This window comes from Takifugu rubripes, chromosome 17 (genome assembly GCF_901000725.2).
Source record: "Takifugu rubripes chromosome 17, fTakRub1.2, whole genome shotgun sequence".
In the NCBI taxonomy this organism is placed as follows: Eukaryota; Metazoa; Chordata; class Actinopteri; order Tetraodontiformes; family Tetraodontidae; genus Takifugu; species Takifugu rubripes.
In genome coordinates this window covers 10,348,948-10,364,514 of record NC_042301.1, presented here as the reverse complement: position 1 = coordinate 10,364,514, position 15,567 = coordinate 10,348,948, and the positions used below count along the sequence as shown (strand labels likewise).

At 41.6% G+C, this 15,567-nt stretch overlaps 3 protein-coding genes across 10 annotated transcripts in view; all 3 read left to right on the top strand.

Annotated features, from left to right (window-relative positions):
• Nucleotides 1-12,547, top strand: part of LOC105419406 (uncharacterized) — a 28,257-nt gene extending 15,710 nt beyond the window's left edge. For all 3 annotated transcript variants that reach the window (XM_029851353.1, XM_029851352.1, XM_029851354.1), the window contains exons 9-15: nt 9,073-9,166; nt 9,387-9,474; nt 9,547-9,680; nt 9,825-10,032; nt 10,631-10,718; nt 10,809-10,887; nt 10,988-12,547. In XM_029851353.1, the coding sequence (XP_029707213.1) occupies nt 9,073-9,166; nt 9,387-9,474; nt 9,547-9,680; nt 9,825-10,032; nt 10,631-10,718; nt 10,809-10,887; nt 10,988-11,761 (1,465 nt within the window). In that variant the 3' untranslated portion in view covers nt 11,762-12,547. The remainder of the gene's footprint in view (nt 1-9,072; nt 9,167-9,386; nt 9,475-9,546; nt 9,681-9,824; nt 10,033-10,630; nt 10,719-10,808; nt 10,888-10,987) is intronic.
• Nucleotides 18-4,242, top strand: LOC115253354 (uncharacterized). Of its 5 annotated transcripts, none has more exons than XR_003891686.1 (4): nt 18-151; nt 2,191-2,272; nt 2,363-2,441; nt 2,551-2,690. XR_003891686.1 is itself a non-coding variant. In XM_029851355.1 (3 exons), the coding sequence occupies exons 2-3, from the start codon at nt 2,302-2,304 to the stop codon at nt 3,310-3,312; spliced, it is 696 nt and encodes a 231-aa protein (XP_029707215.1). In that variant the 5' UTR covers nt 18-151; nt 2,191-2,301; the 3' UTR covers nt 3,313-4,242. The 5 variants fall into 5 exon arrangements, 1 of the variants encoding a protein (XP_029707215.1); XR_003891685.1 differs by having other exon boundaries at nt 2,542-2,679; XM_029851355.1 differs by lacking the exon at nt 2,363-2,441 and having other exon boundaries at nt 2,191-2,356; nt 2,672-4,242.
• Nucleotides 12,548-12,933: 386 nt separating the features above from the next.
• The window catches only part of tmprss6 (transmembrane serine protease 6), a 9,618-nt gene continuing 6,984 nt past the window's right edge, over nt 12,934-15,567 (top strand). Inside the window, exons 1-7 of one of the 2 annotated variants that reach the window (XM_029851349.1) lie at nt 12,936-13,234; nt 14,032-14,164; nt 14,251-14,393; nt 14,832-14,899; nt 15,031-15,215; nt 15,301-15,342; nt 15,543-15,567. The exon at nt 15,543-15,567 is cut by the window's right edge and continues 180 nt beyond it. In XM_029851349.1, the coding sequence (XP_029707209.1) occupies nt 13,145-13,234; nt 14,032-14,164; nt 14,251-14,393; nt 14,832-14,899; nt 15,031-15,215; nt 15,301-15,342; nt 15,543-15,567 (686 nt within the window). In that variant the 5' untranslated portion in view covers nt 12,936-13,144. Of the gene's footprint in view, nt 13,235-14,031; nt 14,165-14,250; nt 14,394-14,831; nt 14,900-15,030; nt 15,216-15,300; nt 15,343-15,542 lie in introns of both variants that reach the window. The other variant, XM_029851350.1, reaches the window with a different exon arrangement.

Below are 15,567 nucleotides of genomic sequence, written 5' to 3'. Positions count from 1 at the left end.
GCTGCCTGATGACCTGATAAAGGCAATAAGTATGAGGCGCGCATTCGAGTGCAAGCCACAAGACACAAATCGACCTGGAGTGATTGGAGCCCCTCTGAGTCGTGGGTGGCAACGGTGGGAAGAGAGAAGCCGACAGTTGCACAGCCTTCAGGTTCCACCTCCATTTATTGATTACAGTCATCCTATTGACCTATTTGTAACCCATTTAACCTTTAATGCACAACATGGGTCTAAAGTGACCCGACTGAGTTTTTATTTGCTTTATCTTTGCAATTAATTAATTTTATTACTCAGCATTCCAGGTATTCCTCAATTAACTTGTTTTTGATCATAATTCATCCTTCTTGTATAATTTTATTTTTTACATTTTGAATAAAAATACTTTTTACATCACTACCCCTCTAATGCACAACATGGGTCTAAAATGACCCGTAACCATTTCCCATGTTATTTCATGTGTTTCTATGCTGAATGTTTATAATCAATGTATTTACTCATTTATTAATCAAACTATTCATTAACTTTTAATTGTTTTATGTAGCACAAATCCTCACATTAAGTGTTCTGTTCTTCCTTTATGAATAAGCATAGCTTTTGTCAGTCTTCATGAAGTTTTCCCACGTCCACATGGGTCAGACCCACATTTTGTAACATACAGTATTTACCACTGTGGAGAAGGTTGTATTTGAAGACCTGAACCATCTAAGTCTTATTTTACAATAATTATCATATTACCTAATAAGAAATTTGATGTGATAACTCTGCATAATTATTGATTATGTAATTAATTTGAAGAATAAGTAGCTCCATTTCTTGTCAGAAAGGGAAAAATTTTCAATCGGCTACCGTAGCTAGCTAGCGATCTACCGTAGCTAGCTAGCTGTTGACATTTGACGATCATGTTTGTGTGACAAATAAACACATTTCAAATATAAAATGTATGATTATTTGGCCTAAAGCATTGCTAACGTGATTATTTGACGAAAGTTATTGTTATAGTTTGAAGTAATTTAATTCAAAATCACACTTGGATAAATGGGTCATTTTTTACCCATGTGGTGTAGTAATCCAAAATCTATTTTATTCCTAAAATAATAAACAGAAAATGGAAGCATTGACCTTGTACTAATCAAAAACAAGATATTAAAATTATAATTGGGACATTTAATAATAAAATGAATTGATTTTTAAAAAATACAGCAAAGAAACACTCACCCAGCCTGAAAACACATAGAAAATGAATGCGGGTCATTTTGACCCATGTTGTGCATCAAAGGGTTAAAAGGGCTCTGTCCTGTAGGTTGTCCTGGACTTAAAGATGTGTTTTTGGGTTTTTCCAGGACCAAAAGCAGGCAAAACACAATGGTAAAAGTTCAACCACCAAATCTTTATTCAAAAGATCAAATTGGCAGTCCTCCTGGACCGCAGGGACGCACTCATCCAGTCTTCCGGGGTGCACAGAGAGCCCCCGTGGGGAGCCAATACAATGGTCAGGTCCTGCGCGTTCTTCAATCCAGCAGGGCGATGCTTATCAACGAGTTGTACAACACCAATGATGAGGAAACGCCCAAACTCTCAGACGCTGGTAGACAGGCGCTCCGTCCATAAATAGGTGGCCTGATGAAGATTGCCGATAGGTGCGCCTGCCTGCAGTGCCAGCTGTTGCAAATATCGGCTCCTCCACGCCCCCTGCAGGAAGAAACACATTGGACCGCAACACACGACCTGGAACCCTGGACCCCAACACCAATGTATGATCATTTTAAACACAAAAAACACAATGGTAAAAGTTCAACCACCAAATCTTTATTCAAAAGCTCAAATTGGCAGTCCTCCTGGACCGCAGGGAAGCACTCATCCAGTCTTCCGGGGTGCACATAGAGCTCCAGCGGGGAGCCAACACAAGAGTCAGGTCCTGCACGTTCTCCAGTCCAGCAGGGCGATGCTTATCAACGAGTTGTACAACACCAATGATGAGGAAACAAAAGTCAGCTCTACCATGGGTAAACACCAAAACTCTCCGGTGCTGGTAGACAGGCGCTCCGTCCATAAATAGGTGGCCTGATGAAGATTGCCGACAGTCGGCAATACACGACCTGGAACCCAACACCAATGTATAATAATTTTAATCGGCAGAGGTGCATTTTATAACCTGGTCCACTGTTCTTACATCACATTTTCCCTTTTCAGTGGGTGCCACTTTGAGAACAGTTCTCTCCTTGTTAGTGTTTTTTTTGATAATCATTCTTATAAAGATGGACAGAACCACCTGGTAAGCCAAAACAAAGCTTTCCCAAGAAAATGGTGTCTCTGACTTGTCTTTATGAAATGTTTAATATTGCATTTGCATCCTCCCCCTCAGGATTTATTTAGTAAAGTGACTCAGAGGTCCACCTCTACCACACCCAGGGAAGTCCTTCCTGCAGGATGTGGATTTTAAAGTGAGCTAATCACCTCATTAGCTGACGAATACTAAATGCAAACACACCCATGATGAAGAGACAGAGTTTTTCTAACCTGTTCCATCTGCTCTTCCACCAGAATCCAAAGAATCATCCCTTCCTCCCCCCAAGTGAATCTTTTCATTTGTTAGTCAAACCAATAGAAATTGCCCAGGTGGAGGTTACTTCCAGTGTAAATGCTGTTTCGCCCACAGAGCTGGAGAAGGTGATTACTGTCAAAGGTGGTCAGCCTTCAACCAGTTCCAGCTTCTTCAACCCCATTTACTCTCACCTGTGCCCCCCTTTTCCTCCTGCGCTCCCACTGACTGCAGGCAACCTTGAGACCTGTGACGCCGACACGCCTTACAGCCCCAGCAGTTGTAATAGTGACAAAATTACAAGGCAGGATGAGGACCTGGCGATCCTGAAGTTGCTCTCTGAGGGAAACTGTAAGGCGACGATTGTCATTTCAGACTACGAGAAGGTTGAAAGAGAAGAGACGGATTGCATTAGGCTCCAAAGTTTAGATTCAGGCATGTGCAGCACTGAAGAAGTCAGTCAAGAAAGCCTGGAAGCCGACAGCATCACTAAGAGTGGGGATGAAATAGAGGAGGATGAAAATGATTTCCAGAAGCTTTTCGGAGGGGAAGATGTTTTGGACAAAGGCTCCATTCAGGTCTGTTCTGGCTATGAGCAGTTCCAAAAGATGCCCAGTGACACCTCTGAGCTTCTCACCATGGATTCAGGATTCATCATCGGTGGTTGTGGGCAGCTGGCAAATCATGATGACAGCCTGACTGAGGAGGAGGAGGACCAGAAACCTGCTGAGTCCATGCTCCTTCTGGATTCTCCTCATGCCCCTGTGTCATGATGCTGCACATCAGCTTTACTTTCAGTGCCTCTGAACCTCCCAAGGGCAGATTTTGGTGGATCTGGTGAAATAGAGATCACTCTGATGCCATCAGACAGGGCAGTCAGTGGAATAGAGCCCTCTGTTGATTAATATTTGCAGGTAAGATGGGGGCTGAAGACAGAGGCAGTGAAGCTGTGACCACACGAAAGATGCACAACAGTTTGGCTTTCAGTTAGTAAATGTGTCTAACAGTGTTCAAATCAGCTGAATTTTAATGATTGCATTTTTTCTAAACTGTGTTGCTTCATGTATTTAATCTCTATTTTTTTAATTTCTATCTCTAAGTAAGAAAAATGAGAGTATAAAAGAATGGGATATTTTCTTTCTGTATAAAGAATCAATATGTGGACAACAGTTGACCGTTAAACCAGCTGAATCTGATGTTGTCTTCAAATAAATGGAGGCTTTCCGCCACTTTTTTGTGGGTTTATGTGAGAATTTGTGCACATCAAGCCTCCGGACTGCTCTGTTGATTTTTTGAAAGCAAAAAAATTTCACTGTTTGTATCGCTGTGCTGTTTTCTCTCTTATTTCAGCTTCAGTGTTTTTAAACACACTGACCCCAAAGAGAAAACTATTGCAGTGCATTTTGTGTTGTAAATTGTATTGTTATCATAAGCTCGATTCTAGCGTGCAGACCAATTGCACTCTTCTTCTCTTGTATTGTACTGATTTACAGCATGTCAGACAGCTAGCAAAGTGAAAGGTCTCTGAAAATAAATCCTGTCTTCTAAATTATATTTAATACATTTTGTTATTAAGTTTGTGATTTCATGCATCAGTTTATCATGTTAACCAGGCTACCCTGCATGTGAAAGTATTTGTGTATGTGTTCATAAATATTTTTGTCATTTTTATTTTATTTATTTAAATAAATCAGAAAACACAAGTTGTGCCTCTGCTTTCCTTTACCCAGCTGGGATCAGGGACTCCGGGGACTCCTTGTTTGCATGGAAAGTGAAATGAACTTAAAGAAATGTGCACGTAGCTGGCCTGATGCTGCCTTGTTCCCATTAGATTTAGATTTACGTGGGAGATGTTGCTAGGTGACAAGTCACCTGTAACCTAAGGGACCGGCTGCTGCTTTCAGTTCAGCAAACGAGAATAAAGTATCGGTGTTTCCGTTGATTCCAGAAGCCAGAAGCCAGAGATTAGTCATCCTAAGCGATTCGTACACGCAAACAAGCTTTGGGACATATTGTGACGACCCTGGCTGTGTCTTCTCTGCCTGCCTCTCTGTTGTCTCCTCCCTTCTGCAGGCAGTGGGTGGGCCAACTGCTGCTAAGTGGTGATCCAGCTCACCTGGACTGATCAGCTGTGAGGGCTATAAATGCTCCGCAGTCTGGGCAGTCACCCTCTTGCTTGGCTCCCTCCAGGACTGCTTGGGTGTTCTGCTTTGGTTTGTTGTTTTGCATGATCAATCAATAAATTCCCTTTGTTCTACAAAATCCATCCTGTGTGTTCTCCCTACTTTGTCTGAGCCCTGAGCTGGTTCATGACAATATTGACTGGCCTTTTTCTACCTTTGGACTTACAGAGGAAAAGTTGTTGTCTCCTTGTGGACAAAGAGAACATTCAGACCTCAGCGAGTCTTCACAGCCTGCAAGATGGTTTCTCAAGGGGTGGAGGATGAAGAGTGAGACGATGGCGCTCGGTCACGGCTCCAAGAGGTCGCTTTCATGTGACCAGGAGGTTGTTCCTTATCCTTTGAACAGTGGGGTCAGTAACTGCACAGCGCCATTACTCGAGTCATTTAGCTTAGTGCACACAAAGGGTGCAAAGAAGCCTTTTGCCTTTTTTGTTTGAAGTGATTGTTCTGGTTGTGAAAGAAAAATGTAAATAAAAATTAACTGGGGTCTCAAATCCAGAGAAGCCAGTTAGTATAGATGTAAGATTAAAATGAAAAAGAAAATATCAAATACATTACTGAAATGTAAACTTTGTACACAGAACTTTCACCTGCAGCATCCTGGATCTAAACCACTTCCTGTTTTGAGTGCAGTTGGCTGCCGGCTGGCGTCAGTGGGTCGCGTTGCCCCAGCGGGAACCCCTCACGGAGTGGTGGCGCCACCAAACACAGTCGGCACGGACGACCTCGCTTACTTAATCTTCTGATGACCTCCATGTGTTGGATCAGAGAATACTTTCTTGATTGTGAATGAGATCATCGTTGTGGAAAAGTAAGGTTTTACTGTGAAGAAATGGTTTGGTGGAAGTGGTTTCAGGGTGCGTCGTCTGCTGCTGGGATGACAGCGGTTGCCTCTGTGCACATCTACATGAAATAGTTTGTGAAGAAGAAAGGAAAGAGAAAGAAATAGAGTACTTCAGTTAAAAATGGGTTGGGGGAAGTCCAAAGATCAGAAAGTGCAGACCTTACGTGACCACTTTCATGCATTACTCGGAAAAGTTTCCAACGCCTCTTTGATCTTTGGAAAGGAGAGATGGCAGATTTCAGATTTCATGCAAGTACATGAACATGAGAGAGCTGTAGAGACAGACAAGGTAAGCTCTTCATAAGAACATGTTTTTTGGTCTTTTTAATGTCCTCCAATATCAATGAAATGTGAAAAGGTTTATGGGGTTCAATGGGAGAATTGTGCCCTATGAGTTGTGTGTGTGTTTTGTCTGTGAGTGTATGTGTGTGTATGTGTGTGTGTGTCCTCTGATGGACTTGAAACCTGTCCATCCTTGTCCATCCCAACCTGTCCATCCCTAAAATAATCACGTTATACTAACTTTAAAGAAGCAAATATGTTTTATTCTTGAATGCGTACAGGAAGCCATCTGCTCTGGTCGGTCAGGTCAGTGAATACAGAACTACATATTTTATTCTGACCTGTTGAGGGAGGAGTCTTTTCAAACAAACAGAAAAATGTTTAGTAATACTATATATAAAAAAAGTCTATAATTGTAGTCAAATAATGCACACTGGACTGTTGTCTTGGTGAGACAGTCAGTAATTTGCAGATAAAAACTGGAGGAAAAAAGATGGAAAAAAAATAGACGTGATTCAGTATAGATCTGCATCACTATGGCTTTATTGGTTTGTTTAATATCAGGTTTAATATCAGCACAACTGCAGTCATGTTATCTGCTCTACTTAGTACTGGGTTGCCAGTTATTCTGGGCTCAGTCATCATCTGAACAAAACATTTTTATCTGCACCACAACATCACTCATGACATTTATGACAAAATTACTAGAACCCTGTTGGGAAAAATGCTGGGTTGAAATGCGCAAAATGACCTCTGAGGCTGTTCCATATAAACAGGAAGAAGAAAGCAGCGGACAGTGGATTTAGGTGCCATTTCTGTCGTGTTTTTCCATTTTACTTCTGTTTTCTCCGACTCCTTTGTCAGGTTCCTTGTGTTAAAATAAAGCTGGTATTCATCAAAGCTTTCTGTAAATGACACAAATGAGAAAAAGAGCTCCCTTGTTTCGTCATGCAAACCACTTCCTCTGCTCATACTAGAACACTATTTTATCGTCTGCTGCTGGGATGACAGCGGTTGCCTCTGTGTGCACATCTACATGAAATAGTTTGTGAAGAAGAAAGGAAAGAGAAAAGAAAAATAGAGTACTTCAGTTAAAAATGGGTTGGGGGAAGTCCAAAGATCAGAAAGTGCAGACCTTTAGTTTACAACAGCTGGGACGTGAACAAAAACTTGATTTGAATGACTGAAAGAGGTTCCTCAGTTCTCTGGTGTTCATTTCTGCTTCAGTGGTCAGACTTACTGGTAATATTTGCAGAGATTACAGCAGTAAATCATCTTTTTGACAGGACAAGTTATTGCGATACACACCTGGGACATAGTGAATATTCCCAACTTTGGCCTTCTGCGTGTTTGGAGGTTAATATCAAAAACCAGTCACACCTTTAATTGGGTTTCACTTGTGGGCTGCCAGCGAACATGCCATAGAGTAAGGTTTGATAATTAGTAACAAGCAAATTTAAGTTCTCATCATTTCTGGCTGGTTTGGTGCACAATGATTTATGCCATGACGGCATTTGTGGTGGACAGGAGGGTTCCATTCTAATTCTGGATATAGTTACAGTTCAATGCAGAACAATGTGGAAACTTCCTGATTACTGACAGGGTTCAGTCCAACAATTAAAACAAACTTCGCCTTTTGATGCCAAGCAGCTGTGAGGATTGATCCTATGTACCGGACCGACAGACTTCACAAAGACACTGTCCCATTTGGACATGGGGAGATCACTGGTTAGACCAAGGCTGTGAAGAAGTGTGATTCTACTTGTTATTATAAGAGCAGGATGTGATAACGGGAAGTGGACCTGTCACACTTTTCTCTGAAAAAACCACTGTGACCTTTAATAACCCACACAAACGGGTGTCAACCCGTCTCTCTGCTGTGTGGACAGAAAGAGATGAAGGTGCGATAAAAGGACAAATGTGGATTTTTCTAAAGATACTCAAGGCAGACGTGCAGAGTTTAGAGGAGTTTGTAAGGCTGGTTTGCACACACACACACACACACACACAAAAATTTATTTTTCAGCCAAACCTTAAAGTGACATCAAACATAGGTCATACGATGTGCAATCCAAACATATGGAGGGGAAATGATGAGGTGCAAGGAAGTAAATTGAGCAAGTTAAATAGTGAACCAAAGAAAACTGAAGTGTAATAACACCACCAAAATCTGACGGTGGCCTTTTCCCGCTCTTCACGCTTATCTGTGAAACAGTCCTGTTGAGACTAATCTTGTTTTGTGGTTGCACGTCTTCTGTTTGATGCAGTTTTCAAGGAAACCCTTTATCTGTCTGATGTGTTGGGTCGGACTGAATAGAAACAGCACTTGCAAACATATCCTGAAGAGCACTGGCAGCAGGTATGACAGCTTCAGTTATTCTGATCATTGCTTTTTAAAAATGTAAATATGGAGAAAATGTCATTTTAGCTGTGGTTGAGAGATACATGGACATTAAGTTAAGAATACTTTGAACTATTTTACTGTTAATCTGTAAAATACTGTAATGACTTAATTTATAATTCATTATTTGTAGAGGAATTTGCTCAGTTTCTGCCTTCATGAATACACAATTAGCCACTTTCCAAATTCTTTTTTCCTCTCTTACAATTAAGACAAATGACAGACTGGAGATATTTATCAGATCACCCACTCCTGCATAAATTTTCGAGTGGAGAGAAAGTCTTAACTTGGATGTAAATTGTTTTGTTATGTCAACACATCAGAACTGCACTGACGTCCGTGACAGAATTTCAGAGGAAGACTTGTGTTTTTCACCTTCAGAAAGAGAAGAAAAGTGTGGCAAAACCCAACCAAACCTGGCAGAACAAAGCACCAAAGCGGTGTTTGTTTTTGTAGAGCTCAATGGAGAAAACCATAAAAAGCCATCTGGGGTACCTACTTCTTCTGCCTTTTGGGTTCATCTTAGCGCAGAGGGAGTGCTCGATCCTGCCAGAAAGTTAGAAACTTTCATTTTTTAACAATGTCATTGTTTTACTGGTTGCTTTTCACTTAATAAAACCAATAAAATTCCTGCAGACCTGTCCTGCTACAATAATTACAACAACGTCATCAACTGCGTGTGGAACAGTACGCACGAACACCAGGACGATGTGTGCACAATAGAAGCAGTGCGGCCACACAAGTATGATAAGCTACAGAAATCTTCCATTTTGAATGAATGTTTGCTGCACGTTACGCTGATCATCGTGATGTGGTTTTACAGGGACAATTATTACAACAGTTCCTGCCAACTACATCCTGTGGATCTCTCCAGACCGAAGCAGAAGAACTGCACCATGTTCTTCAAGAAGTACCAAGTAAGCATCCTATAATCACCTCGTCGACAGTTTTAACCAAGTTTACCCTCTTCTTTAGGGTAAAGTTTGCTGCTTTAAGGAAGTCATTGTTGTTACCCATTGGTACCCTGGAGCGGAGCTCCCCGCTTGTTTTAGGATGTTGACTGTCGCATCTTTGCAGTTGTCATTTGCATCTTGCGAAAATCTTCCAAGTCATTTTCTCTTCTTAAACTTTTCTCAGTTTGTTGAAACCCAGAAGTGGTTCATTAACATCAGCTGTAGCACCAAGGGGCAAGTTCTGAGCGTCACCTACATACCATCCTGCCACAGTCAGTATGACTAACGCAATATAACATTCCCTGCCAGCCCCACAGGGTCTGAAATATGCTGTGTTTCTTTAGTAAAGCTGAACCCCCCGCCAAAACCAGAGGTCAACCTTACCACCGTTGTCTGGTTCCCTCAATACCCCCACAACCGGAGACTCGAAGAGTACTGCGGCCAGCTTCAACTGAGGCAACAGGATCAACCATGGAGGGTATGTCTTTATGAAGTCTGACTTAGTTTCTAATATTCACTGTTTACTTTACAGTGTTATATCCACACATGCACACACACACACACACAAACACACACGTGTGGAAGGAAGTCATAAGACTTTATTTCCTGGTTTCATTGTCAGGACCCCCCGCTTTCGAAAGAGTGCAAGTCGAAAAAAGGTGTCAGTTGCCAAATGCGGCTGCCTGATGACCTGATTAAAGGCGATAAGTATGAGGCGCGCATTCGAGTGCAAGCCACAAAACACAAATCGACCTGGAGTGATTGGAGCCCCTCTGAGTCGTGGGTGGCAACGGTGGAAAGAGAGAAGCCGACAGTTGCACAGCCTTCAGGTTCCACTTCCATTTATTGATTACAGTCATCCTATTGACCTATTTGTAACCCATTTGAAAGGGCTCTGTCCTGTAGGTTGTCCTGGATTTATTTAAAAGCCAATGTGTTAGGTTTTGGGGTTTTCCAGGACCCAAAAGCAGGCAAAACACAATGGAACCCTGGACCCCAACACCAATGTATGATCATTTTAAACACAAAAAACACAATGGTAAAAGTTCAACCACCAAATCTTTATTCAAAAGCTCAAATTGGCAGTCCTCCTGGACCGCAGGGAAGCACTCATCCAGTCTTCCGGGGTGCATATAGAGCTCCAGCGGGGAGCCAACACAAGAGTCAGGTCCTGCACGTTCTCCAGTCCAGCAGGGCGATGCTTATCAACGAGTTGTACAACACCAATGATGAGGAAACGCCCAAACTCTCCGACGCTGGTAGACAGGCGCTCCGTCCATAAATTGGTGGTCTGATGAAGATTGCCGGCAGTCGGCAATACACGAGCTGGAACCCTGGAACCTAACACTAATGTATAATAATTTTAATCGGCAGAGGTGCATTTTATAACCTGGTCCACTGTTCTTACACCACATTTTCCCTTTTCAGAGGGTGTCGGGGCCACTTTGGGAACAGTTCTCTCCTTGTTAGTGTTTTTCTTGATAATCATTCTTATAAAGATGGACAGAACCACCTGGTAAGCCAAAACAAAGCTTTCCCAAGAAAATGGTGTCTCTGACTTGTCTTTATGAAATGTTTAATATTGCATTTGCATCCTCCCCCTCAGGATTTATATAGTAAAGCGACTCAGAGGTCCACCTCTACCACACCCAGGGAAGTCCTTCCTGCAGGATGTGGATTTTAAAGTGAGCTAATCACCTCATTAGCTGACGAATACTAAATGCAAACACACCCATGATGAAGAGACAGAGTTTTTCTAACCTGTTCCATCTGCTCTTCCACCAGAATCCAAAGAATCATCCCTTCCTCCCCCCAAGTGAATCTTTTCATTTGTTAGTCAAACCAATAGAAATTGCCCAGGTGGAGGTTACTTCCAGTGTAAATGCTGTTTCGCCCACAGAGCTGGACAAGAAGGTGATTACTGTCATAGGTGGTCAGCCTTCAACCAGTTCCAGCTTCTTCAACCCCATTTACTCTCACCTGTGCCCCCCTTTTCCTCCTGCGCTCCCACTGACTGCAGGCAACCTTGAGACCTGTGACGCCGACACGCCTTACAGCCCCAGCAGTTGTAATAGTGACAAAATTACAAGGCAGGATGAGGACCTGGCGATCCTGAAGTTGCTCTCTGAGGGAAACTGTAAGGCGACGATTGTCATTTCAGACTACGAGAAGGTTGAAAGAGAAGAGACGGATTGCATTAGGCTCCAAAGTTTAGATTCAGGCATGTGCAGCACTGAAGAAGTCAGTCAAGAAAGCCTGGAAGCCGACAGCATCACTAAGAGTGGGGATGAAATAGAGGAGGATGAAAATGATTTCCAGAAGCTTTTCGGAGGGGAAGATGTTTTGGACAAAGGCTCCATTCAGGTCTGTTCTGGCTATGAGCAGTTCCAAAAGATGCCCAGTGACACCTCTGAGCTTCTCACCATGGATTCAGGATTCATCATCGGTGGTTGTGGGCAGCTGGCAAATCATGATGACAGCCTGACTGACGAGGAGGAGGACCAGAAACCTGCCGAGTCCATGCTCCTTCTGGATTCTCCTCATGCCCCTGTGTCATGATGCTCCACATCAGCTTTACTTTCAGTGCCTCTGAACCTCCCAAGGGCAGATTTTGGTGGATCTGGTGAAATAGAGATCACTCTGATGCCATCAGACAGGGCAGTCAGTGGAATAGAGCCCTCTGCTGATTAATATTTGCTGGTAAGATGGGGGCTGAAGACAGAGGCAGTGAAGCTGTAACCACACGAAGGATGCACAACAGTTTGGCTTTCAGTTAGTAAATGTGTCTAACAGTGTTCAAATCAGCTGAATTTTAATGATTGCATTTTTTCTAAACTGTGTTGTTTTATGTATTTAATCTCTATTTTTTTAATTTCTATCTCTAAGTAGGAAAAATGAGAGTATAAGAGAATGGGATATTTTCTTTCTGGATAAAGAATCAATATGTGGACAACAGTTGACCGTTAAACCAGCTGAATCTGATGTCTTCAAATACATGCAGGCTTTCCGCCACTTTTTTGTGGGTTTATGTGGGAATTTGTGCACATCAAGCCTCCGGACTGCTCTGTTGATTTTTTGAAAGCAAAAAAATTACACTGTATCGCTGTGCTGTTTTCTCTCTTATTTCAGCTTCAGTGTTTTTAAACACACTGACCCCAAAGAGAAAATTATTGCAGTGCATTTTGTGTTGTAAATTGTATTGTTATCATAAGCTCGATTCTAGCGTGCAGACCAATTGCACTCTTCTTCTCTTGTATTGTACTGATTTACAGCATGTCAGACAGCTAGCAAAGTGAAAGGTCTCTGAAAATAAATCCTGTCTTCTAAACCCTAACCCTAACCCTTAAAAGTTTGTGATTTCATGCATCAGTTTATCATGTTAACCAGGCTACCCTGCATGTGAAAGTATTTGTGTATGTGTTCATAAATATTTTTGTCATTTTTATTTTATTTATTTAAATAAATCAGAAAACACAAGTTGTGCCTCTGCTTTCCTTTACCCAGCTGGGATCAGGGACTCCGGGGACTTCTTGTTTGCATGGAAAGTGAAATGAACTTAAAGAAATGTGCATGTAGCTGGCCTGATGCTGCCTTGTTCCCATTAGATTTACCGTTACGTGGGAGATGTTGCTAGGTGACAAGTCACCTGTAACCTAAGGGACCGGCTGCTGCTTTCAGTTCAGCAAACGAGAATAAAGTATCGGTGTTTCCGTTGATTCCAGAATACAGAGATTAGTCATCCTAAGCGATTCGTACATGCAAACAAGCTTTGGGACATATTGACTGGCCTTTTTCTACCTTTGGACTTACAAACAGAGGAAAAGTTGTTGTCTCCTTGTGGGAGAAACATGTCAGGAAGAGCTGAATAGAAACTCATAAAGAGAACATTCAGACCTCAGCGAGTCTTCACAGCCTGCAAGATGGTTTCTCAAGGGGTGGAGGATGAAGAGTGAGACGATGGCGCTCGGTCACGGCTCCAAGAGGTCGCTTTCATGTGACCAGGAGGTCGTTCCTTATCCTTTGAACAGTGGGGTCAGTAACTGCACAGCGCCATTACTCGAGTCATTTAGCTTAGTGCACACAAAGGGTGCAAAGAAGCCTTTTGGCTTTTTGTAGCCTTTTTGTTTGAAGTGATTGTTCTGGTTGTGAAAGAAAAATGTAAATAAAAAGTTTAACTGGGGTCTCAAATCCAGAGAAGCCAGTTAGTATAGATGTAAGATTAAAATGAAAAAGAAAATATTAAATACATTACTGAAATGTAAACTTTGTACACAGAACCTTCACTTGCAGCATCCTGGATCTAAACCACTTCCTGTTTTGAGTTGCTGTTTAATCTTATTAAAATGTTCTGTTATAATTCATTTAATTTTTATGCTGTTTTTAAAAAAAATATTAATTGCAATTATGTTTTTTGCTCTTAAAAATTTCTTAAAGTGTGCAAGCTTTTTGAACATTTATTCCTACCCTAGTTTAGACTTCACATTAAAATATTAAAGTGGGATAAAAGTGACACCACAAATAACTCATGTTATCATCAAAGGCTGTATGGAAGTAAATGAATTAATAAAGCATGCTAATGGAAATGTACTTAATGTGAATAACAAGAGCTCAATGAAACATGCATAGAAATGATGAAATGGATGGTTTGTTCCTTTGGCTATCTTGTTTCTGGGCATAGATTTTATCCGGGAGAGAAACAGAAAAACTAAACAGCCCCTTAGCAAAACAGAATCCTGTGGGAAATATTGTTGGCTGCGTGGAAATTCCCTCATGATTCTGTCCTAATAAAAGAAACTAAGCTGCAGGCTGGACATGTCTCCTGTTAACAGGTAGGAGCGTCTCTCCAGGCACTGGCTCCTCCCGCCAGGAAGACTCGGTCTTGCAAGTATCTCTTGGTCCTCTTGCTCATTGTGCTCATCATCCTCATTATCACAGGGGCAGCACTGGCCTGGTACTTCCTGGGTAAGTTCTGGTCTCTTAATTCTTTAGTTCTTCAAGCACTTCAACATTATTCTCACAGTTTGTTTTATATTCTTCTTCTTTGACAGACTACAGGGTTTGGGTGTTGGAGTCTCGGGTCCAGCAGCAGTACATAGTCTGCCTGTCAATTCTCAACCGGAACTTCTCTGCTGATCTGTCCTCTCATACCAGCCCTGCATTCAAGAGGGAGGCCAAGGGGGTGCAGAACATGGTGAGCAATAATTGTTTAATGTTTATGTTGTAATTTTATTTCTATTTTATTCTATATTCTTGTATATATACGTATAATGCTTATAATATGTATATACTGTATTATATTATGTATATATTATATATATGCTTATAATATATGCTGTACCGGTATATATGCTAATATATGCGTTCTAATCTTATTTGTATTATTTATTCTATTTCTATACTTTGTAAATACAAAACCTACACTACAGTTATATTAATCCACGTTAGGCTGCTACTACAATTCAATTTCCCTATGGGTATGAATAAAGTACATCTTGAATCTTGAATCTTGAATCTTGCATGTGCCATCTAGAAGTCATGTTAAGGATATGCTAACAGAGGAAACAAAGCCCAACACTATATAAAAAAAGACCTTGGCAATGTTCTGGGTGTGCCGTTTTTTTCCTTCCAGGTAGAGAAAGTTATGAGGAGTTCAAGCTTCTCTCGATATTTTAACTACACCACCGTTTTCGCATTTGGGTACGTGTATCACTGTGCATTCATTCGCATTATCTTCATCGATTACCTGAAATCAGGTGTAAGTTGTTTGGTGTGCATGATGTCAGCTTCTTTGGTAGCACATTGGCTCAGTATTTGGTCATTTGCTGCAGGGAGGGCAGCGTCATGGCTCACTTCTGGTTGGTGATGTCGGTACCAAGCAGCCATCTTGGGACAATCACGGTGGAGAAAGTGAGCATGAGTCTACAGAAAGGGCTGAAGAGGTACGCAGGATCAGATAAGCAGATGGGCTCCCTCAGTGGTTACATCTTCCACCCCCCCTCGCTGTCTGTCACTGGTGAGAACAAGACAGCACAACACATGTCTTCATGCCGCAGAAAGTGCTTCTTTTTAAAATGTATCTTTTGTTCTGCTCCCTACAGAAACTGATTCCAAAGTTATAGAGCTTTTAAAAGCCTCATTTGGTATCACACCTCACATTCTTTGTTTGTGCCGAATGTTTTAATTAATTCATTTTGATTGTGCAGTCATTTGGCGATTCCTTTTAAATGCTATGCTTTTTGAATGCTTTCCAATTATTGGTTCATGAAGCAAAATTGGCTTTAATGCAAACCTTTTAGATGAAGCATGAACTTAAGTCTTAATATTTTATTCCCCCATCAAGACTGTTACCGCTACCAGAGAGTATT